Source organism: Epargyreus clarus, unplaced genomic scaffold, assembly GCF_041222505.1.
Source record: "Epargyreus clarus isolate Ecla_fem2 unplaced genomic scaffold, WU_Ecla_fem_2.2 ptg000003l, whole genome shotgun sequence".
Taxonomy (NCBI): Eukaryota; Metazoa; Arthropoda; class Insecta; order Lepidoptera; family Hesperiidae; genus Epargyreus; species Epargyreus clarus.
Window position 1 is genome coordinate 3614840 of NW_027332211.1, and position 25925 is coordinate 3640764.

Here is a 25925-nt window from a genome sequence, read left to right on the forward strand (position 1 = left end):
GAGTAGCCGTTAAATCTTGTTGTAGGTCTTACAGCCGGTTTGGAAAATATCGGTTCAGAAGTTCAGTCCGTAAAGGCCGTGGGATTGTAAATCTGTAGATTGGAGGTCCATTAAGTGGAAGCTTCTTTAAATGTAAATAACAATGTCTCTCATAATTTAGACGAGCTTAACGTTTTTGGAATCGGAAATTCTATGTATCAATGATTGACAGACGATGGTTATCATCATTGTCATTTTACCATCATAAATTATACATTTGCATGGAACTAATTATTCATTAATATTAAATATAAATAAAGTAATAGTAATTATACACAGTTAACCAATAATGCAAGATACCTAATATATTAGACGCACATAGGTCCGTCAGCACGTGCTTGTGTATAAATTCTTGGTATGTAGTGACATCTGGCGACATTGTGTGGAGAGTACATCACAAGGACATAATAAATTCAACCCGTAGTACGAGTAGCTTAATTCATATCTCTTTATAAAATATCTAAGCATGAATACGAAATAATTTATTATTTTAATGGTTCAAGTGGTGTGGACATGATTATTTTTGAGGACGAAAATTTTGATCACTTCTTCTTTTAATTGTACGGTATGAGATTAAACTATTTAGTGAGAAGTTTACACTAAATTAGCGTCATTGTCCACTAAATTAAGCTCATTTACGAGTAATTATTCCTAAGATAATATTTGTAAAAAAATACTTCGATAGGTGTTTGCTATTCAATATTTATAGGCGTGTCTTGAAAAATTGCTCAAGAAAATTGATAGGGCGCTGAGCAATTACGGCTTGCCAAATTAGTAATGAAAATAATGAAACTTCACCACCAGTAATATGCATTAATGACTTAATGTTTAAAAGGGAGTAATTTAATTTAATACGTTTGTTATTTGTTAATTGAAATGTTATTTTTCTTTCTGGTATTGACGTTGCTTAATAAAGTGAAAAGCTCCTCTAATCACCAAATTTCAAACAGCAACTACATACTACTACAGCAACAATCATATAGAAGTAGCAGACCAGCATGCAGTCCTCCCGATGGTAAGTGGTTACTGCCGCCCTTGCACATCTGTAATAATATTACGTCTTACATTCTTCTAGTATTTGTTTCGGGCGTCTAAGGGAATATTAGCACTATAGAGTTTAAAAGGAAACAGTAGTGACTAAATATAAAAATTGGAGGAGACAGGGTAAAAAAATATAGATCTTATCTTTCTTGAGTAAAACACATATTCATTTGTTATGAAATATTATGCCTAATTTACACAAAGTAAGATGTTGAGAATACCGTGATTCACCAGCGCCATCTCTTGATGTGTTGTGGAAAGTCACCATATCACTCGTTCAGAAACATGTGGCGCCATCTCTTGACGATTTGCGGGAAACCACCATAGTACCTTTAATTTGATTTATCTTATACATATTGGCTTTCGATTTGATGTTAAACATATTAAATTTAAAATTTAAAAGTAATTGATATTTGTTGTAAAATCGTCGATCGTTAAAAAATAATGTGTTGTTTTAGCAACATTTGTGAGCTAATTGCAACTCATAGGACATAGACTCTTTTGACCATTCAACCATAGATTATTAAAAATACTATGATATCTAAATACATATACGTACTTTTCATATGTATCATACGTATATATACTATATACTCGTATTACAAGTTCGTATTTTTAAGCCAATTGCCACTGAAAAATTTGAATACTCGTTTAACTTGTATACTTCTAAAATTATGAAGTATTAGTAAGTATTAGTTGAAGAGCTTAGGTTTTTATAATGTAAAAGTAGCAAAAGAGAAGGAATTCCACCAAGTAGCCACTGCTGCCCATCTATAAGAAGATAAAATTAGTTTCTACCGCTGAGGATTAAGCTCGAACATCTTAGATAAGTATGTCTCCTCCCCACACCCGTCAAACAGAACACAGCAGTGCATAACACTGTAGTTACGCAAGAGTGTGGTGGTGGTGGTTCTGCTATTATTGAAGTATCTACACTACGAAGATACTAGACACTTCCATTATTAACGTTTCTGTGCAAAGCTACTTAACTGGAGTGACTACAAAGTAAAGCATTTGATACAGTTAAACATTGTGTAATCGTTAAGACAGAACAATGGGAAAGGCCATAAGCATCGACTATAAGTAATGAGTAGGTACAAAGTACAAAGATCCATCCGCGCTAGAAACTCAATGAAGCGCTTTACGTTAGGTATAGGTACTATGCGTCAATGGACTTGAATGTACAATAATGTACATACCTAAAGAAATGCATATTATAAGTTTTAAAATGAGAATGAAAATATCGCAAGCATAGTATGTGCACTGCATATTCATCATCATTAACAACCCATTGCTGTTCCACTGCTGGGCACGGGTCTCCTCTCAGAATGAGAAAGATTAGGCCAATGTCCACAGCGCTGGCCAAGTGCGTATTGGTAGACTTCACATACCTTTGAGATTTTTTTTATAAATCTCTCAGGTATGCAGATTTCCATCACCGTTTAGCAAGTGATAATTAATTTCTAATACGCACTTAACTTTTAAAAATCAGAGGTGCCTGGGATTTGAACCTCGGACCCCTCGATCGAGAGGCCGAGTTTCTTAACCACTAGGCTATCATTGCCTATATGTACATATTATGTGCATTATAATTAAATAATGTTTAAATTTAAAATTGTTATATTTAACAAATGTTTTATTTATAGGTACTCGTACATACATTGAAAAAGGTTGTACCAAGATAATATTTTGACGACTCGCGTGTTGGAGCGGTTACCATGCCGGTCTGACGCGCAGAGGGTCGCGGGTTCGATCCCCGGCCAGACAGATTTCTAAAGGAAGAGTTTAGATTTCTATTTTTGGGTCTGGGTGTTTGTGTTGTCTCTGTGTGTGTCCATAGCACCCACGTTACAGCGAATCCTAGTGTGGGGCTGTGAGTGTAGAAAGCGTTTTTTTTAAATATACCTACTGTTAAAAATGAACACAAATTATCAGCCTCATTAAATGCTGGCTGCGACGCATTTTTCCTTCACTACAAACGGATTTCTTTCAACTATTCAGGGACGCTAGGAGCACGTTCCACCCCTCTATTTCAATGATGGTTGATGAATAAAAGGTAGAGTTAATTGGCCGCAACGTGTCAGATTATTTCAAATCGCCAAGGAAATTTAATACAACTATGTATTTCATTGTTCACAAGTGTCCTGTGATATGCAAGATTTGAGTCATACCGATCGCATAAAACTGCGGTCCTGTGAATTTTTTTATGAGCTCGATGAAGGGTATCACAATATCTTCGGAATAGAACAAGACGACAAAGTGTAAATACCATATTATTGTTAATCAATTCGTATGAATCAAAAACGATTAACATAGCATATCTTTGTAGATAATTTAAGATAATCTAATAGTAGTAGGATAATCTAGTAGTGGTGAAGTCAGTGTGGTCAAATGACCCCGGGACTAATGATTAGCTAGTCCCAGATCTAATCGTAAGCTGGCCGCTAGATGACAATCTACCTACATGATAGCGTTTTCTGATCGATTATTAGTCAGTTATTAAAAGGCATCCGTTTCTTGTGCTTTTAGAAAAAACGTCATACTTATTGACCACTCAAACATATGTTTTATTTCATCTAAATAGAGGACTAGATGACCCTCGACTTTGGTCTATACCTACGCGATTAAAAGGGAGAGCAGCGGAATATTAAACCCGGCTTGCAGTCACATAAAAAATAATCAACAACGAATTCAAAATGTATCTATACAGGTGTACCTATCTGAACCAAATGTGATTTTCATATCGAAAATTTTATGAATACCTACTATAATTGGAATTTTCTATAATTTTCGCCGAGTCATTACATTATACTTGACCATGAAATAATAACAGTTCTTAAATAAATAAAAGGAAAAATGTTTAACGGAAAACAATGGCATCGAGTCATTAGTAAATGGAATTCGCATTTGTTCATTTTCTTTTACCTAAAATATACACATCAGCGGATTGCATGTGGGCGGCTTTGCAAGTAAAGTTCAAATGGCGTAGAAAATGCAATTCAATGGGTACGACGAAAATAGATCCAGTGTACATTTCAATACATAAGCTCTTCACGTAGGTGTATATTCAATATCGCAAGATTTCCTGCATTGAAAAGATATTTGACCTTTTCGTTATAAATCTACCATTCAGCTCTAGAACTTCTATTTTCGATTTTATGTTAAAGCTAATAAACGCTGTATTATTGCGATTAATCTAAACATAACACTGATTGACCTTTGTACCTTGACGTAACAAAGTATGTAAATATGCTAATACAAGTATTAATAGCATTACATTTAGAAATTTTGTAAACGTTGCATTTTTTAATTAACTTGCAAAACATTCACATTATTGCTGTAAATGACGAGACCTTGTCGTTTTTGTAGCACAATTAAGATTATATTTTTAGGAGATAATGAGCGTCAATAGCGTTGATCCTCTCAATTGTTGCATCTGTTTTGGGCACGGCTAGAGCGCCGTGTGACAGAGGCATCACGGGCGGCGAGATCAAGACGTGCGCGCGCGCATGCTCAACTCTCGCTGTATTAAAAAGTACTCTGTGATTCGCTTCCCACTCGGGTCTAGTCCGTCTCGCCGGTCACGCGTGTATCCTTGTTTTCCGGACGCATTACCGCACGTGTATCGTTCAATTACGATATCTGTCGCCGGCTTCTCGATCCGGCTTTCCGAGTAGCCGTAATGGGCCGATAACGTCTAATTGGCCGTTCAGTACGCTATCGGGTGACATATCGCGAGTGCAGTGACGGGACTCCCGTGTGTGATGGACGAAAACAGCGCACTCATATCAGAAGGAGCCACCATGTATACTCAAACGGAGGCTTTGAAGGAAGCGAAGGACCTTTCTGTGAATTTAATGAGCGGGGACTTTGAGAGGCAGTATAAAGATGGTATATTGGAGAAGAACGTCAAGCGAAGGCGGCATTGTGTGATCGTCGGAGTATCACTGGGAGCTCTAGCCATCTGGCTGCTGGTCCTGACGATCGTTCGCGAGATGCAGATCTCGCGTCTGCGACAGGAAGTGGAGCAGCTGACCGTTAGCATGATCGCGATGTCTGCTAACGTGATGACCCTGAATCAGAAGTGTGCAAATAACAGGTTCCTCAACGACCTAATAACATTAGAGGACACGGTGAGTTTGCTCATGTTTTGGCATTATGTATCTCTAATGTATTATTATTGCAGAAATAGAAATGACGTGTGAACCAAAAAAATAGTAAAGAAGCATTAATTAATTATCAGTATGCATTTAGTATGGACAAGTTATGAAGAAGCACAAGACCTAGTAAATAAGTGCGTGCTTCAACAGTAACATACCTGGATCCATTATCGATCAGCTAACAGATAATAATTTAATTAGAAGGTCTCTAGAACGTGGGATAATATGAGTCGTTTGTTACCATTGTGTCATAATAACAATCAGCGATTTGTATACTAATCACCAGATTAAGTAATCTTTAATGAAGACATTTTATTTGGAAATACAGAAGGTTGTGTTAATAACATTCTTAGGAAAGACAAACAAACAAGCAAACAAAAGTATTAATATTAATGCCGGCATAAGTACTTGGGACCTATACGTACGCATCAAGCAGATGAACGGAATTAACTCAGATGTAATGTATTGTGTGTTGTTATGTATGAAGCGTGTAATTATAAGATGTTAGATAACGAGTCGGACCTCGAGCAAGGTCCCATTACAGCCTGCGCCGCGATTATTATGCTCAATTGAACTAAACGATGATGCCTAGTCGTTGGGCGATTCAATAACTATTCATAAAAATCCCAGCGTAGCATTGTTGCTATACGATTCTTTATTAATTGATGAGCCGATGCTTTAAAAGAATTGAAAGTACCTAAATAAAACAATTTTAACTAACGACTTCTTGGTAATATAGCGTAAACAAACAGCAAAGCCGACATGTGAGAGGCCGATAAATATTTGTGCATAAAATATACAAACACGCATTTCTGTAATTGGGATCGATCGTAAACTTCAACCATGCGCGTGAGTCGATTTTTATTTCGGACCAAACGTCGATGAAAACTAACCTTTCATTATACGTGGGATGCGTAATAAATGTAAACATAGACTTTAAAAAAATCGGATTAATAAAATGTCGTCTTCAAATTATCGTGTATTAAATTCAGCTGTCAGATTAGTCGTTTTAAAAGAAATAAAACGTTTTACTGGTTTGAGTCTAATTTTAAATTGTGTTTATTTATATTACTCTATCTGTTTAATTTTTATACTAAGAACACATTGTGGATTTAATATTTTATTCTCAATACTGTTGGGACTCCACATACTGGGTACGGCCTCTCTCATAAATAAGAAGTATGTAATCGTTAACCAAGTGCGAGTTTAACTTCAAACACCTTTTAGAACGTTATATTTGTGAATTGGCGGATGTAAAATTTCGGGTTATTGTATAGGTGAGGGATTTTGACAAAAAGCGGCACTCCGCTGGCGCTATCAGAACCGGTTCCCAGCGCAAACCAGTTGGATGTAAACAAAAACTGATGCGTTCAGTTCGCGAACTCTATTGCGCAACAGATAGAATAATCTTTGGCCATTAATATCGATAGCATTATTGATATATACGGTATAGCTATGTATGATATTGGAAACCGCATAGGCTTTCAAATTTTGAATAAGGTAGATATGTAGGTTCGTAGATATTTGTCCCTGTAGTACCGGGACCAGAATAGGGCTACGGTATCCCTTGCCTGTCGTAAGAGGCGACTAAAAGGGGCTTCCGGAGTTGCGGGCGGCAAGAGCGGGAGCTCAAACCGTCCAGCAAGCGGCCCTGGGAAGGACAGTGGTTTGTGTGGTCACATATCGCTGTAATCACCAGGGAATGTGAGAGGAGCGTAAATTGCTCCCCCCAGGGCAGAGCCCGATAAAAGGGCATCGCGTTAGGAGGACTCCGGTTGTGTTCCGTTGGAGATCCCGGAGTTCTCCACCAAACGCTGAGGACGGGAAAACGGGAGGGTTTTAGTGCGGTAAAAATCCCACATAACCCGGCGTCACTCCCATGGCGTCGGGTACCTTTTGAAGGTTTCCCCCACGTCAATAAAAAAAAAGGTTCGTAGATATTGAAAAAGTTAAACAGAAATATATAAATAAAATAGCAGCTTCAATTTCCAATGTATATATCTTTTTCAGTTTAATGACAGTAGTGTTTGCGCTGCTGTGTTCTATCCGCAGGTTATTTATAAAGAATAGCATTTCTACGATAGAATTCATTTCTACAGTGAAACACTACAAAGATAGGTTAGATCCAAAACTATTTTAATAGACGTCGAATCTTCTTGCCATTCGCTTCTCTCCTCAATAACTGTCCTATCTCTGTAGTCGTAAGTCCGAGCGCCGTAACTTATTGATGCTGGATTGCATATTTACTGAGGCTATGTTTATTTTACCCGGCTGATAAAGGCAAAGCTAAAATAACTAACAAAAGTTCTGACTAGCCGATCGGCGCCTGGCGGGATCGATATAATCGGCAACCACGTTCTCCCAGGGTTCGGTAACCCGTGGGTAGGACTTTGGGATCATTTACAGGAGCCACGGCGTGGGCATAAGCGGATTTTGTTACGCATACGTTAATATTTCAGATAACAAAGATCCTAAATGATAACAAAAGTTTATTAATAGTTTGTTGGTCTTAGTGGCGATTATGAATATACTACATATTATAAATATATTTGTTTCAAAAATCCTTACATGATAAAGGTGGTAGAACCAGTACGATTGGACTGGGGACGTACCATTGGGTGCGTTTCGATGTGAGGGGGAATACCGGCTGATGGCGTATGTGGTCGATGGTCGGGTTCTGTATGAAGTCAGATGGCAGATGGTAGTGGCCAGCTACTATAAGAACTGCCAGTTTGTTTTATACTTTTTCTTATAAAAAAGCCATTAAAATTTTACAGCTCGTGAGCCTTTTAGTGTGACGTTAGCCAGATGTAACTTTCCCAACTAGGTTATATTACCTTATTTGCCATTGAAATCCATACCCGTCTAACATTTTAATCGCTAATTGACAGTCAACATGGTAATGTGTACTACATTACTGCATAAATGAACACTTAAGTTCTTGGTATCAGATAAGATTCAAGTACTTACAAGAATAAGATTTTTCTGTTAACAACGCATGACTTATAGGTTTGTATGACAGGGTACACGAAGTAGGTCTTAAGTGTTAGGGGTATTAAATCCACTTAACAATACTCGAATTCTAAGAATTTAAGCATTGCCTAGTGGTTGTGACTCAGAGTTTTAAAAAGTCCCAAAGGTGTGTGTAGTTTACGAGTCCGCACTTGGCCAGCACGATGTACCTGAGTCCCTCCCAAACTGATAGGAGACCCGTGCCCAGCCGTGGGACAGTAATATTGATGACGACGACTAGTTGAATTGTAGATATTGAAAAGTTTAAGGATTAGCACTAACCAAAGACTTTTTAAAAGCTAATAGTGATGGGGCTACACAAGGAATGAGATGTTGGATATAATTATTATTAACTAATGTTTACAACAAATAATTACTACAAAAAAAATACCGCTCTTTGTAATTACTCACGTGTTGTTGTTATTCTTGTTGTTGCACTATAATATTATTAGAAGTTGCTGGAAATTATTCGCACAAATTGGTGTGGGTGGGTGTTGATTCCCTTCAAGTAAACGCTCACCCACTTTCAGTATTATACAACTCAGAATGGGTGCAGATGGTTAAATGCTACTTGAATGTAATGTTTGTACTGAAATCATCAAAAAAATACCGCACGTCTGCTAAAAACTGCTAGTTTCTGCAGCTTATTCCATAGCCGGGAATAAAATTTACTTTATTGGTACAAAATATAACATAGCATAACGTATATCAAGACATATATTTGTGTTATGTTATATTTAACATATAATATATATCAAGTTTCGTTTCATTCATAGACATATTTATTACACTATCGCATGTTTCATTCATAAAGTGACAATTGTGACTAAATAGGAATGACTAACTCATATGGAGGATACGAGAACGTTCAGAAAAGGTCTGTGGTTTAGATAGATAGGATGAAACTATAAAGGGTCCGTCGCTTGCCACTTATACTGAACCATTTTAATTCCATGTATTACATTCCTCAGACACAAATATTTTATATTGGCTACACAACAAACATTTAACAAAACATTAACCTTATCGGTGCAATCTATGGTGTCTGACCGTTTAATACTTTACAATTAAGAATTTCCAGCAATTATTGTCAGTTGAAACCACGTCACCATGTTCCGGGCCGATAATCCCAAACAATCGAGGCTGTCAGTGGACAAAGGCTGATTGAATGATTAATTACTAACTGGACTTTTGTGTAGCCGTAACGTGATTACGAGATGGGATCTCTGCCCACGTCGGCTTTAATTGAGTCAAATAAGTTCAAGGTCAAGAGGATAGTGTATCCACAAAAATAAAAAGGTCTCATGAATGATTTAGTGAATATAGACAAAAGGCACTTTAGTACGTACGACACTACTACATGCTAACGACACTACTACGACACGACTAACAAACAGGTGTGCAGTCTTCCTTACGTTAATTATTGCAGCCTAACCGACGCTGTATAGAAATGATTATAGTCATTTGAAGTGGACCTTGAACGTGTTGTCAACATTACGAACTAATTTTGCGCCTAAGGTTATTCTGTCCAAGCTGAAAGCTGTCCAAGATACGAGAAATAGGTACACTGCAAAGTGAAAATAGGTTAGCTATATGCGCCACAGGTAAACCAAGAAATGCTCTACTACGGTACGCATACTAATTTGGAATTTTAAAAGCATTTGCAAGAGAATATCATATTCTTATTTGTTACCAAAACAAACAATTTTATTCTTTGCAGGGCTTTTTTAAATAAGAAATTGATAAAAAAATATTTATGTAGAGACATGATTATTTATTTTTTCGAATCTCGTTCTTTTTATCTTGTTTTATAGAATGAATAAATAACCAAACCTTGCGTGCGACATTGACCGATCGCCAGCCATTTTACAACGCACATCATAATAAAATATGTAGAGAAAATGTAGAGTAGAGATAAATAAGTCACGGAAAAATTATTGCTTTTTATTTAGGTATGTGACAGGTATACAGTCATTTGTGTGGTGTTGTTATTTATTAGTACCTATTTAGGTACCTATTCTTTAACGCCCGTTAGGTAATAATAATTAATCTTTACCATTTTTTGCCTACCATAGTTTGAGATTGGACAATTATTGCCTTTGAAGGTGGTACAAATCTTTGTGGTTCGACTCCGGCGGCACCACCGCCACACCTATTTCTACCTAATAACAGCAGTGTTAGGCGCTGCTGTGTTTCGGTTTGAAGGGTGTGGTAAGGGAGACAGACTTTTCTGAGGCGTTCTAGCTTAGTCCTCAGGGGTAGCGGCGCATCTGTGGCCGACCTCAGGTAGGAATATCTAATCTTATCTGGGGTTGATTACAAATGTCCATGGGCGGCAGTAGTCACTTACCATCAGGTGGACTGTATGCACGTCTGTTACTCCTATATTATAAAAAAAAGGAAAAATGGTAAACTTCGAATTTCGGTAGGCAAAAATTGATTAGTATTAAAGAGAATCGGCTTTTTAGGGATAGGTCATAATAGCTAAGCGCACCAATAATTATCTACCAATAAATATTGCTATATCGACAAGGTTTTACATCATATTGTAATTGTAATTAATATATTTGTGCAGAAAATAATTTAATTTCACTAAGTTTTAATTCTACGTAGCATGTTTAAAAATCAGTTGCTAAAACAAATATATTTTATTTATTATGTACAGACCATATTGTGAAGGCAATGTATTTTTATCGTATTCGTAAGTCGTAGCCCTGTAAACCGACCAGACGAACGAATCACCATAATAAAACAACCATATTTTTTATGAATTATGATTTAGAGAATTCTATGACTGTAACATCTGTGTTCTTCAGCGAATAACCGTTCTAAAAACTAAACAAGCAATTTAAGTACAATAATAAAGCTTTCATCGTATCGTGAGAAGCTAAAGAGACGATAAAACGGATACCGGCTAAGTATCATTAATTTTTAATGGCTTCAAGCCGCTTGAGTCTACATTAAAAACGCCTTATATACCACATTTCATTAATTATGAATGTATGTGTGTCGTGGGTAATAATATAAGACCTAATTTATGTTTTTGCGTTCTTAATGCTGAAATGTGGATGTACTAAGTACCATTTTTGGCATTTGGGTATTCGTAATCGTTTAAGAAGACAAATTTAACAACTACAGTTTTAAGTATCTACAAGAAGTTATGATGATTTTGTAAAGTATGTATCAAAAGGTGGTAAAATCTTTAGTGGTTCTATTCGGGAGACACCACCTGTTTGCGTTCGGTAACAGGTATAGCACGACTGTTTTAAAGGACGCGAAACACACGAAGAGTTCTTACTAGTCTTGAAGTATACATTTGCTAGCACCTCGCGTGTAATCGATCTAGCATTAAACCCATTCGCATCGACTATGTATGTCCACATGCAGCAGTAGAAACTTATAATCAGACGTACTGCATGATTTGCTACTTAAATTTCATAAGATAGTACTATGTCTCATATATTATTTAATTTCTTAATTATTATCTCTTATTTGTTATAACTTTATGAAATCGCAGTGATAACTGATTAACCGAGTTACAATTTCTCTATTTGTTACACATAAGTATAATTTTGTTGTGTTTTGGTTTATTTCACAAAAGTAGAAACGTGACTCCTCAAGTAAGTCGTAATGTCGTATTGAAATAGGTGTCAGTATTTATTGAGTTAGACATAGCATCGTAACTTTAAAAGTTACACTTAACGGTAAGTGGTATGATCACATGTTTCAAAACGTTATTGAATAGGTTGATAAATAATTAATTATCAGAGTTTGTATTTAACGAGAAATCGAATGTTGTCATTCGATTTCTAGAGTTTACTAATCGACACTTTACCAATAAGTATCGTATGTAAGAGGCCGAGGTTCTTAACCATTAGGCTATCACTGCTAAGAAACAAAATAATTCCTCTAAAAATATCAAAGTCGAACTACTGCCAACTAATTAATATTAAATGATCACTGAAGTACATGGATATTTATTCGTAGTATCAGCTTCATATAGAATAGTAGTTAAAGGAGGTGTATCACAGGTGCATTGCTAAAGTTCCTGCTTTGAACAAAGTCGGTACACCTCATGTTTACCTGCCTGCTTAGTTCTTCCATTAACTTTTAATTTGGAACAAAGCATCGCTATAGCGAAGACTGTTATTAAATATTATTCAAATGTATGTGTCGTACTGATGCGTATGAAATCAAACTTTGCACAGAGTTCTTTTAATGAACGACCTTATCATTCCCGAATATTTCATAATTTAGAAGTAACAAAAGAGAGTGCAGATCATCTGAGAGTAAACGCTATTGACGCCCAAATGTAATTATCTGTATCGACCCTTCACCTATATCCTAGGTAGGATTACCTGAGGCCAGTCTGTGCGTTGGTAGATTTGCTAGCCCTGAGGACTAAGTTGGATCGCCTCGTACAAGTATACCTCGCCGGCACCGGCAAGCGATTACGAAACATTGTTTGTGTAGTGTGTTACTAAATCCAGTCAACAATTGGCACATATCCAATGGGTTTGTAAACTTTCCTCGATGGATCTATGTTTAATTCCGTTCCATGAAACATTGTTTGGCCACCTTCCTACCTTTCTACGTTCCTATTTTGAGATATTAGGCCACGCAGAAGCACCGCAATCTGCGCAATGGTAGAAAACTGATGACCTGTGAAATGGTCACCATACTGTATTTCTGTATAAGATCTCCAGAAGACCACAAGGAAAATAAAAATCATTATTTAGATTTCTTCTCGGTCTGACTGCTTGTGTAGCTGTTTTTACCTAAGTTTTCTCGGTATCTACTTCCATGGACACTTTGGGTGTTCTATGAATGTAAAGATCTTTATTATTTTCATACAAAATATACTGCAGTGACGCGACTGCGCCACACCGCCTCTGTATTTATCACGCGTCATTTGTTTTGTATGAAAGTGAATGAAAGGGCTGCAATTTCCGCGCTATACAGTGTATGGGCCCTGCTGTTTTGTCTGTAAAGTAGATAAATAGCATCTTTTCTTAACGCTTCTAATGTAGGTACCAAACCAACAAACAATCTTTCAAAAAATCTTTCGCTACGCTACTTACTACATATAACCATACTTGTTTCAAGCCTTACCTAAGGTTTGTTTATAATGAACAGTTAAAATTTTATATTATTGTCGTTAGGTAATTTTAAATCCTATCGTGTCGATGATCTAGTCACTAAAGCTAACTAAGCGCTACCCACCCAAACATCAAATATTCTGTAACTGGGCGTTATGCTAACAAGATACCATTTACGTTCGTTTCGCTAATGACGGATTTGCCAATAGATACCTACATGAATTTGCCAGTATAATATCATCTTGAACAAATTGCTTTTAATTCTAACAGATGTAATAATACTCTAAAAAAATTTGAAGTAACTTTGAATATGAATTACAAAGTATTATCTCTCGTGTTAGAAAGTATAATTTAGAGTTTCAAGAACTGGTAACTCCCAGTTGGTCAAGTGATAAGAAATGAGAGGACTGATCAATTTGTTAAAATATTAATAAATATGCAATTATTTAAATCAAAGCAAGATAAATAAATTTAGTACGAGAAGATCGATATCCAGACAGAATAGATATCGTATATATTGACAGAGTTTGTGCTGTTTTTTAAAACAACACAAACTCTGTCAATTTGCATGCTTATAACGTCCACATCATCACGAACATGTAATTAGTTATGATTATTGAATAATGTTATTGAAAAACCCTAATTCATAGAAAAACTTCGTAAAGTAAAACCGTTTAAAAGGGAATACTGATAAATTCTTCATGAAAGGAACCATTTTTAATTAAGACTGACTCGTGAATGACTGAGCGGAACGTATTGTAAAAGGAGATCGTAATTTCCTCTTTAACAAAATCTAATAATAGATCTGTTAGTTAAGGGGACTTTTAATAAAAGACCTTTCTTCCCTGTTGTCCTAGATTTCAGAGTGCTCTTTGATTTTACGTAGATAACATTATTTTCTCTTATTTTATGTTCTAAACAGTTGCACACAAAGGGTGATGGATATTGTGTGTTTCCACAGGTGACTTGCTCACGGTAAATAACGTAATATATTAGAATTAGCACCCACGCGCAACCTGCGTTTTTCAATGTTTATGCTGTTATTTTTATGGACGATATTTTCGGGACGAATGCTATTAAATCAGCGATCATAATGAAATGTTTATTTATCTGCGTAATGTTTTCGTCAGATTACATTTAGTCGGTTTCAGCCGCACACACAGACAGACATACACGTACTAGATAAGTTTTTTTTAATATTTTTAAGAATTCAATTTTAATACGGTCAAAATTTCCAAATAAAGCCCTAATAATTATAATGTCGCCCGAATAATCCTTTAAAATTGACATTATCGCCTCAAAGTAGTATATACATTTATTTATTTACAAATGATTCATAAATAACATACAATAAAGCCATTGTAGCTAAGCTATTGTACCTACTAATCGGTACCAAATTTCAATGTTACACAAATTTCAATGTTATTTATTTTTAAGTATTACACATGTAATGTGAATTACATGATACTGGTGTTCGAAAATCGAGCTATAAAGTTATATTATCGCGACTTTACAAAGGTATCGATCGACGTATCGACTTACTAGTAAGTTTCGATTAGGACTTAGATTAGGTTATTCCGTGAGAAACCAGACAGTGGAGACAATACCTAAGAATATAATTGAACCGAGATAGGAGAGTGCCCGCAATGGCCGTATCGTATATCTTTTATCTTCCACCTATTATGTGTTTATGATGTTGACGTGACATTTTGATGCTGCGACCCATTTGTCGTGTAGCGCTCGACATTTCATATCGTGTTTCAACATCTCACATGTAGAATATGTAGATATAGATGTAACCGGTGTATGATAAATTATAATGGCCAGGCACTGAACGGCTGATCCGATTTCGATACGTTGTTAAACATCATGTTGATAAGTGTGTAGTATGGCGAATGGTTACGGTGACATATTCGTCAAAATTGCATTTTTAAGTAGTCTGGGTTTTGTCTGTCTAAGTAGTTATTACTGTAACTCTTAATAACCAGCGTTAAGAAATAACGTACGACATACATGTCGACATAATTTATCTACGAACTAATTGAATAAATTAATTTATTGACACTGATGTTTCACGTAAAAGGATTTACTGCTTCATAGACTCGATCGGTAAAGTGACAAGCTATAGGCCATAATGGTGATAGAATTATACTATTTATCATTTATCTATTAGTGTGACTGTCGCGATACTTTCTATGGTTTATAATAGCAATCTAGTGTAGCATAACTATTGTCTAGTTTGACGATTGTGTTGTGGAGCATATGGCGTTTAAAGTTAGTCCTCAGCAGCAAAGAACCTTTTAGCAACTGATTGTAACTTGAGGATCACTGTCTTAATTGGTGCTGGTTATATTTCATATAAAAATGTTCATGGGCGGTCAACCGTTTAACAGTTTTGGTTAGCATGCCTTATTAGGATACTTTGATAAATACTCCTCGTATTTTATTATTGTAATTTATTTTTCCAACACTTTGTAGGTACATTTCAGTGATTCATAAACAGCGAAACAAATAACAAAACTAGTACAACTGTGTCTTCAATTTTTGATTAGAAACGCAGTAAACACGTAGATGTGTACGTCAAGCATATGTATGTGTCACAATGTGATAGAGTTAGCAGAAGCGGGATTAGGTGAGTGATGACCGCACAAACGTAATTAGAGTGGCCGATGACCCTCGCCCGCACATCGTCGAGTTTCACGCCCACACCCACTGTGACATTATGACGCTGTATGCATTTGAACTTTGAGAACCTATTTCGTTACCTTTTTGTGAGTGGTATTTTGAATTTGGCAGTCGCGAATGGCCATGCGATTTGATGCTATGTATGCTTGTGGTAGGTAATTTCTATGAGGATATGAGGATAGGTAATTTCTATGAGGATTTTAAATACCTTTGATGATGCCCAACATTTCTGTAAAGAAAATCATAATGTCATCTAAAATAGGAAATTCTAAGTAGCGAATGGCGATACTTGATGTTTTGTATGCTTGTAATAGGTGTATCCTGATATTTAATGTTAAACACCTTTGATAAAACCCATATTTTCAATGAAGACATACGCGTAATCCAAACAGGAAATTTTATACTTATGTGTAATGCTGTATAACGATTTTAGACTCGTAACATTATGACCTCCTGTATCATGAATACCATAGGCTTCCAGGCGTAGAACAGAAATGTAAACTCATTTTTATTTTTTGATAACCAGGACAAGAATTGGTGGTTTACTCAGGGCTCTATATCGGATTGATTACAGTATTGTACACAATGTAAATCTTCCCGAAAAATCTATGCAATTTCGTTTGCGATCTTGCACTTTTCGGCATATATGAGTAAAAGCTAAATACTAATATTTCTGTTCGTTCTACAAGTGGCCAATAAAGATTACAAGCCTGTGTAATTCTCTTGAATTTCCGCGAAGGTCCACATCTCTTTGTAAATAGTTGGTTCCTTATATAATGTTGACCGCAAAGCCGCAGGCCCCGGACTAGTGTATTGTGGTCGGGAGAGGTATCGGATATCCGACGTCGTCTACTAGATGAGCTAACGAAGGGATCCAGTAAAAGTACAAAAAGCAACCATTGGCTATTAAAATATAAATTAGAAAACCTGAGTTCTCCATAAAAATCTCAATGGCTTGTAATGTTAGCATTATCAATTGGCAATGGTCCAGCATACCCAGCGATAGCCATTTGATAGAAGGTCCAAGCTGAAGATTTAAAGCGATTACAAGTCAACTTTATTTATGAAAATACAGAGATCAAATATATCACAGAGGACCCAATTCTACCAACGCACTTAGCCAGCGCAGTGGACTATGACCTAATCCTTCTTTGAGAGGAGAGCCGTGCCTAGCAGTGGGACAATAATGGGTTAATGATGACAGATGACCCGGTGACATAACGTTCAATGTACAACATAGTTGAATATTGAGAAATATAAATAAAAAAAATTCTAAGAAATAACAGCTGTATGTTCGTAGAAAATACGCAAGCAATACGCATAATTATGAACAAAACAATGAATTCATTATTGTATATTTACATATGTACAAAGAACGTTCTGCATCGTACTGTAGAAAAATTCGATGTTTACGACTACGTAAACCTAATATGGCAGGTAAATGTAGATTACAATATGTAATTAGAGATACGAGAAGCATGTTTAGTACGTATGCACAGTGAAGATTAGGCAGTTAAGATTCTTTAGCTCATTAGTAGTATTAGTTTGAAGAAGTATGACGTGGGAGAAATGATAACTCGCGGCGTGGAATTTAAGCGGCGGTAGAGTAACGTTATTTGATGAGTAAAGGTTATAGAACTCAAAATTCTTTGTGGCTCAACTAAAGACGGTACGGCTGTCATAAAACGGTAGTCTGTTACAAATAATAAGATACTTAATTTTGCTGCGTTCTCATTAGAAGGTTGTGATAATGTAGATATACTAAAAAATCTTAAGATATAGATATATGACCTGAAGAAGACATCTGATAAGAAAGGTATAATAAGAAAGAAATGTGGTGGAAACGGTGGAATAAGAAAGTACAAGACCGGTTGAAGCAGCGCCAATTAAGTCTACGTTCAATTGTAGACCTCAAAAATTATGGATGAAGGGAATGTATCATCCGAAAGATCTAGACCACTATATCAATTTGTGTAAAATCTCTTCCAACTTCTAAAAATACTCGAAGGAGAGAAAAGACACTCAATAACTTACAAAGGCAACGTCGCAAGCATATGTTAAACCATTTCACAAACACATTCACGGGAACGCAATATTTTAAGATAATATTTTCTGTCACGCTTGAGGCTAGCTGCGTGTTCCTATAACAATGAATAAAATCTGAATATCTTTTATTACTTACTTTGCTACCATCAGCTGATAGCAGATCTTTTTATATTATCTTGTTTATATTTCGTATTCAGGTTAATTCTCTTTTAACCTAATTTCAATATTTTGTACAAAAGCTTATTCGGTTTTTAGCTAAAACAAATTTTACCAAAAATTCTGCTAATGGAATAATGTCTAACAGTCAGTAAGTAAACTCGAGTAGATCAACGACTGCTATCAATAATCAGTCTATCCAATGTACCAAGATCGAAGTTTAAAACTACTAATGTTATTCAAAACAATACGTAACTCGTATTTAACATTTGAAATTTACACACTTTTCATGGATAAGCTTACATCAATATGAGCTACCTAACTCTATATAATTTTCTTGTTGAATCAAAATCGCCTTACAAAGTCAGTAATTACGACGCTATATACCTCGGACGTAAACATAAACAGAACCGCGAGTCAGTATTTCACTAGATCAAAACAAATCACTTCAAAGTCAAATTGAAATTTATGGTACGGTCAGGTCGCATAATTTGTAGTGCAATTCGTTTATTCTACAAATAGCGTATTCGCTCACCGAGCTCTAACTATTGCATGCAATGCTTCATTCGCGTTAATCAGAGCGAATTAAACCAGTTAGGCATCATCGCTCCTAGGAAGTCTGCTTGTAACTTAGTAATCTAGCCGCCGCATAGACGATAGGCAGAGTTCACATAACTTAGAGCCGTCAGGGCGGAAGCCGTCAGAATTCTTTTATAGTCTTTGAAAGTCGGTGAAAAACACGTCTTGCTCATTGTAAATTACCGCCCTTAATGATACCGCCTGGGGACTCAAGTTAATTTTAAAATTCTTCCTATAAAAAAAACATGCGACATAATATGAAAAAGCAGTAATTTGTACAGGTAATCCGCCTCCAAAAATTGCCGCCTGGAGCGGACTGCCCTCTCCGCACGCTACGTTTTTGCATAACTTAAATTAGCTAATATTACTGAATAACTACGGAATTTTAACTTTAATTACATTTTACGTAGTAAGTAATAAACGATTTTAACTAGTATGGGGCAAAATAACATACAATTAACAGAACTTTATATTGTAAAGTGGATCAAACAAAAATGTGTATAAAATACGTTCAACAACAATATAGTCTGAATTATGAATAATTTTAAATGTTTATGTTATTACTAAGAGGAAAATTATTCGGCATCGTTTGTTTTATGAACTTGAGACGCTCGAGGTCTTGAATATTAATTAGACAAGGAATAAATTCTGCCGAGTTCTCTCCAAGTTGAGAGTTGTTTATTAAAATAACTTGCGAGGAAAATAGTTGAAATAAACAGGTGTAAGCCGACTCTTACATAAGGACTGTGTTGACCTTAATTTCCTCCGTGACGGTCGGTTTCAGTGCAATCCATATTCAACCTTAAGGGCCATGTTGAAATACACTGGATTTATTCTACTCCGGGTGATGGATATAAGGAAAAAAGAGTAATTAAAATGACTATAAACAGGGATCTATCGTCCGCAATTTTGTTAATTTCATATTTCCTCATAACTTTTCTTGCCTGTCTTTTAATAATAAATAATTAATTAAGATAAAAAATAAGAAATTAATTATAAATTAAGGTTACTTTGGAGGGTCGATGTTGTGTAAGCTTTTTGAGTGTTAAATACTTTACTAATTGTTATCGAATTCAGCGTCAGCTGGTGCGAAAAACTTGATTGAAATTCCAAAAATATGTCGCTTTACTATCGTTTTTATCTACCTTATATTGTATATATTATAAATTACTCATTGTTCCATCTCACACTTGTGGAAACATTACATTGTACCTTGATTTCTTAACACGTCATTCCGTTTATTATTAAAAGAAAAACACGGCAGTGATCGTTTTCAACTGATAAATATTTTGAAGAATTCGAACCAGAAAAAATCATTAATGTAAATAAATTTATAAGAGGTTTACGTTGTCTTAAATTTTATATTCGCAATGTTATTGAAGTTTTTGACCAAGAGTAATTACTTATAATAATATTATGCTGCGATTCTAATCTGTAACAATATAATGTCACAAACTCTAATGAAAAATGACATGTTTGTAATTTGCTTACTTTCTCCTAATTATTTTCGGGTCCTTCCGCTCGAGAAGAAAAATTACTTTGTGTTCGTTATTATTGAATATAATATTTTCTGCCTTCGAATATTCAAGATATAAATAAATATGACTTTTTCGGTACACGACGACGTCTGGCCATCTTTGCCTTTGAAAACAAACATCCATTATAATCTCCCGTGAGTAGAGTGCAAGTATATTGTCTTACGTCTTCACGTTAAGTGGAACAGCTGATTGACATGTTATGCTGGTGGACTTATTTTTATTTGTTACCCGTAATAATTTATAAAGAAAAATATTGATACAAAATTTAAATTATATACCTACTCCAATACAATATCTCAGTTAAACATAATCGTTTGCACACTCGAGCTTTTAATTGCATTCGAAATAGATTCAAAGACTAATGATAAAAGAATGTGTAGTCCACATCTTGCATGTGCGCAGTTAAAATTAGCGAGTAAATGGGGAGTGAAGAAGATTCGTAGAAAAACCAAAAACCAAGAGTTGATTGTAAGCCACTAGAAATTGATTTAAATAGCCAAGGAATGTAAACAAACAAAGGTAGACCCAGTATACTCGTATATGGTTCGACCAGCAAGTCTCTAGGGCGATCTTCTTATATTTAGAACGCGTTTGTTTTTGACTTCAGGTACAACCTTCATACATACATAGGTAAAGACCTTCATATTGAAGAAAGTTAGTCACAAAAGTCCATGGGCGGGAGTGACCACTTACTTGCAAGCTCGTTTGTTACCTTTTCAAAGTTGATAACTTTTTCACTAAACATTTAAAGAGCTTTTACGATAAATTATATCGCTAAATAAAATTGAACACGTGGCGTGCAAAATACATATATCTGGTATAGATCGACGTAAGGCATTAATAGCAACACAAGGTTTATGCATCATAAGTGAGAATAGAAATCCAATCAAGATTCAAGAGCGGTCTGTTTGGTATTCTAAACTTTGATTCCCGTGCGATTTTATAGCGCTCGTAAAATTTCTCAAACAAATACCTAACGACCAACTCGCAATAACAATAACAAGATATGCCAGAGCTTCTGATATTTTTCCTTTTTATTTTATTTTTATTAATAACATCCCGATAAAATATCGCCTATAAAAATACGGAGAACAGCGAAAATCATCGACGAATTTATAAAAGCAGAACTGTATTGGTGGATCAAATTTAACTAAATTGGAATAAATCAAAATACCCGCTGTAGAGTAAGGTCAAAGGTTCAGAACTTATAATGTAAAATTATGTTGTTGTAATTTTAATAGCCTTTGTTCAACCAATAAGTAGGTATGTATTTGAAAGTCTTTAAATAGTAGTGAGTTTATAGCATCTCAAGATGAAAAATCCCTGAATTTCAATTCTGAAAATCCTTAATTACAAATTGTTTTTTACACTTACGGACACTAACGGAAAATTGAAAAGTTTGATTAACGTTCTTGCTACAAAGGATACAGATTGACATGTTCGTAATTGAATCTGCGCGGTGTAGTTAAATTCGATTAACTTAATTGAATTTTGTTCCAATATCTCGTTTATAATATAATCCGAAAGTGATGAACGAAATATATTTTCGTTATTATTTGAAGCATATACCAACTGATATTATTTTGTACTTATCAAAATTAATTTTACTTTCGTTACTTACTTAATATTTTTTATAATCTGTTAAATTATACTTAGCTGCCGAAGACCCATATACGACGGCGTATTAGCTTGATTTAGCCTTATTCAACGCAATTTTTTTGAGTTAGTCACAGACGCGTGCAGAATATTTTCTTTGGCTATCCCATAGATATACTACTAATAAAGACGGGCTATCCCAATGAACAAGGAACACGAAATATTTTCATACGAGTCGCTGTAAAGAGACAAGTAAGAACGATTGAGAGAACGGAGCTATTGGGAAAGTATATGCAAATCCTTTGAACAGGTGCGTCATTTCCAAGATTGTGTAAAATATTGTCAGACGAGGCAAGGTGGTTCATTGCAGTGGGGTGTGAATGCAGAATAATAATCGTGCGCGATCTACCTTAATCGTATATGTGCATATGTGATTCGAATGCATGCACAAAAATATTGTGTTTATGTTTCAAACACTTTACAATTAGAGCATTATAGGTGTTTTGCTAAAATCGAAGAGTGAGCGTGATCATTTTTTTGGACTGGACTTTGGATTATTTCTAGAAGTATGAAGACATTTTGGCAGTATATAGATTAAGTTAATACAATAATAAGTATGTAACGTATACCTACTATAGTAGGTACAAGTAAAAACCTTTGTTTATATTTAAGGGTATAAAAATTAATGCTTAAACATATTGTTGTCACGAAGATCTTCAATCGGTCCCAAACATTCATATTAAGTCCAATAGTTAGAACATTTGCGTGACTAAAATAAAACTTAAACGTAATGAAACCACATGACCACTGCTACTTATACTTTGGCTATTTTTGTCTTATTTCTGCGCGCTAGTCCAAATAAATGCATACATAAAATATTTACACTTGGCAAACCACTTACGCAGAAATGTTCCGTATTTCTGAATATGTGCGCGGTCTATTTTAGCTGCATGTGGGTCAGCGAATTCGCGGATTACGTCAGTGCGCGAACACCTGAAGCTGTCCCACGCGTCCATTAGTGTTGTGCCTGGGTTTGCCATCCTTGAAACACTGTTGCTGTAAATTCACTAGCGAAATACGGAGGGGGTTTTAAAGAAGCGGGCGGCATAAATAAGCAGTCTTTATTGTTTACAGAAAGACATGGAGATATCAGAAATGTAAACTTTCGTCAATTTTATAATTTTAGATTGAAAAATGTATCTCCATTTTTCATTATAAATGGTCGCTTGGAAAGAAAGAGAAAAAACCTCACATAAGGATACATGGCCACTCTTTCGCTTCTGTCTGAAAATTCAGAAAGCATCTGTAATAACTATCATCATGCTGGATTACGGTATTAAATACCGCTCGAAACATCTTTTACTGGATGCACAATTAAAAGTCTTAGAAGAGGATGTCCTGATTCCTGTAAGACGTTTGGCAGCCCTAGTCGGCAGGCTAACTTAATAAACTCAGTTAAGTAATTAATAAAATTAATGAACGAAGTGTGACTCTGTAGTGATAAATGTTAAATATTTTTTATCGCGGATGTGTTAAATTCTTTATGAGTTTTTGTGGGAATTACTTTTTTTAAGTCACGTTTAAGATGGTATAGTGAATTGATACAACTTTGAGTACTTTAGTATTATGATAATAAAAACCATCTGGAGAAAATTGGTCGTACCAAATCTGGAACCCTTGTGGATTCATGGACAACAACTTTGCTAAAGATCATCACTTGATCAAATGCATACTTTACGATTCAATCGTTACTAATATCGATTAAATTGAATCGATTTTTTTGGTCCAAAAGATCGATTCTCCGATTAATCGATCTTAGATGGCCATCCCTAGTTCCCGTGGGTTTTCCGGGATAAAAACTATCCTATGTCCTTTTTCGGGTCTCAGACTATCTTTGTACAAAATTTCATTAAAATCGGTTCATCGGTTCAGGCGTGAAGAAGAGACAACCAGACAGACAGACAGACGGAGTTACTTTCGGATTTATAATATTAGTAAGGAAGTAAGGATTATAATATTTTTTAGACATTCTCAACAAACTTTAAACACTTTTAAAAACAGCTCTTTAAGTTTACCAAACTGTTTTTGAAAATTATCAGCTGTGTAATCATATATTTACTTAATACATATTGTAGGTAAATGTATAATTACAATAATACATGCATATTTATTACTCTAATTTTTGCAATGTGGTTTGATGAGTTCATTTACAACTGTGTAGGAAACAATAAACCGGAACAATAGTATCTCTTATACGAATGTGGCATTATTCACACATTTGACTCATATAAAGTTGATAAATTTGTAATAATATTTATAGCCTTACAGACAGATAATACAAACAAAATCTAAAAACCAATGTAAAAAACTGCATACAGATACATATTACCTACTCCTTTTTCAAAGTCGATAAAAAGCTAAAGACGCTCTTTTGTTCATGGTACAGTGCAACTATTTGTAAGTATATGTATAATAAGTTACACTAAAATATATTGTTTTGGGGTACTGAGTAAGTTATTTTGAAGGAAGGTTAATTTTATCTTATGTAAATATTTCAAGGAGCAATTTAACATACAGTTCATCAACTGTTAAGTCGCTAAAACGACAATTGACATCTATAAAATCAATCCAAAATAAGACTGTGAGATACGCATTGGTAGGTCGGACAGATGCGTTGCTAGGACGCTGCCCATCATGACCAAGCTAGAATGCTTTCTCTCCCTTTCTATATATACCTCTCAAACTAGAATACAACATTTAATTATATTACCATTAATGTTGTAAAATAGAAATTAAAGCCTAGAAAGGGCTTACCACATTTTAAACCTTAATACGTTAGAAAGGAAGGATAAAACATGCATTGAATATATTTATTTTGACCTAATTTACTATGAGTAACGTATTTTATTTAGATATTGTTTATCTGAGCACTAGTCATTGCGTACAGACGTCAGTCAGTCGTCAGTTTATATTGGTATGAACGTTATGTGGGTAATTTCCTATAAACTCCTTCCTGTAACAGTAAATAAGTTTTCATTTAAGAGTAAATAACAATTAACAAAATATGGATATATTATATGAATCATAATAATAAACAATGTCCTTAACGTCATTGTGCACTTGTGTAGTATGAGTGATAGTGTGGAGTTTTGTCAACTATTGTTTTTTTGGCATACATTTTACTTAATACTCATTTTAAGATACCAAAATAATTAAGATATGCAAGTTATAAAAGGTAGGTCTGAAGCAAGCTCTACTACGCTGCTTAAATGAATATCGATCAAATGATTTCGTGGCTAATTTGTACTGGTAGTTTTGAAGCAGTCCACCAAGTAACCTCTGTTTTAAAGACAATAATTGAAACTTAAAGGAATTTTAGCTACTAACGGTCGCCGATCCAATTTTCAATCAATCTACGTTACTTAATTTTGTAGATCTACATTCCATTCAGGGAATGGTATAGTAGAAATGGTACATCTCCCTGTACTTTGTGAATAGTTTATGGTTTGAGTTACTTACACACATATAGGGTGCATCAAAAGTATTTCACTTTAAACAATATTTGACCATTTCCGTGCCTCGTTTAAACTGTCTTATTAACTAACTTTAAATAGATGCAGCTCACAAACAGCGCAACACAACTGCAAAACAACGGCTAGACAAAATGTCAGTACGTGCTTTACTCAGTTCCATTATTAGCTCTCGAGGAGATTAATAATAGATGCTCCAAAATAACAGCGACATGTCACCCTTTTCGTAGTAATTAGCGGATTTAGTGACTGTACGAGTTTATAGAATGAGTCAGTAAGCCTTATGTACGATATGAATTACGAGATTCAGGTCAATCTTCGATGGTTAGTTACTCATTAGTTTTTATAAGGCATTTGCCTGGTAATTTATATTAATTTCCCAATTTAATGACACATACCACATACCTAAATATTGATGACGATGAGTGGTTAAACCTCAAACTG

General features: G+C 35.1%; 1 protein-coding gene across 1 annotated transcript in view; it reads left to right on the plus strand.

The window, feature by feature from the left end:
• Positions 1-4550: 4550 nt before the first annotated feature.
• The window catches only part of egr (TNF superfamily member 12 eiger), a 57004-nt gene continuing 35629 nt past the window's right edge, over positions 4551-25925 (plus strand). The window contains exon 1 of the mRNA XM_073083900.1: positions 4551-5213. Within this exon, the coding sequence (XP_072940001.1) occupies positions 4845-5213 (369 nt within the window). The 5' untranslated portion in view covers positions 4551-4844. The remainder of the gene's footprint in view (positions 5214-25925) is intronic.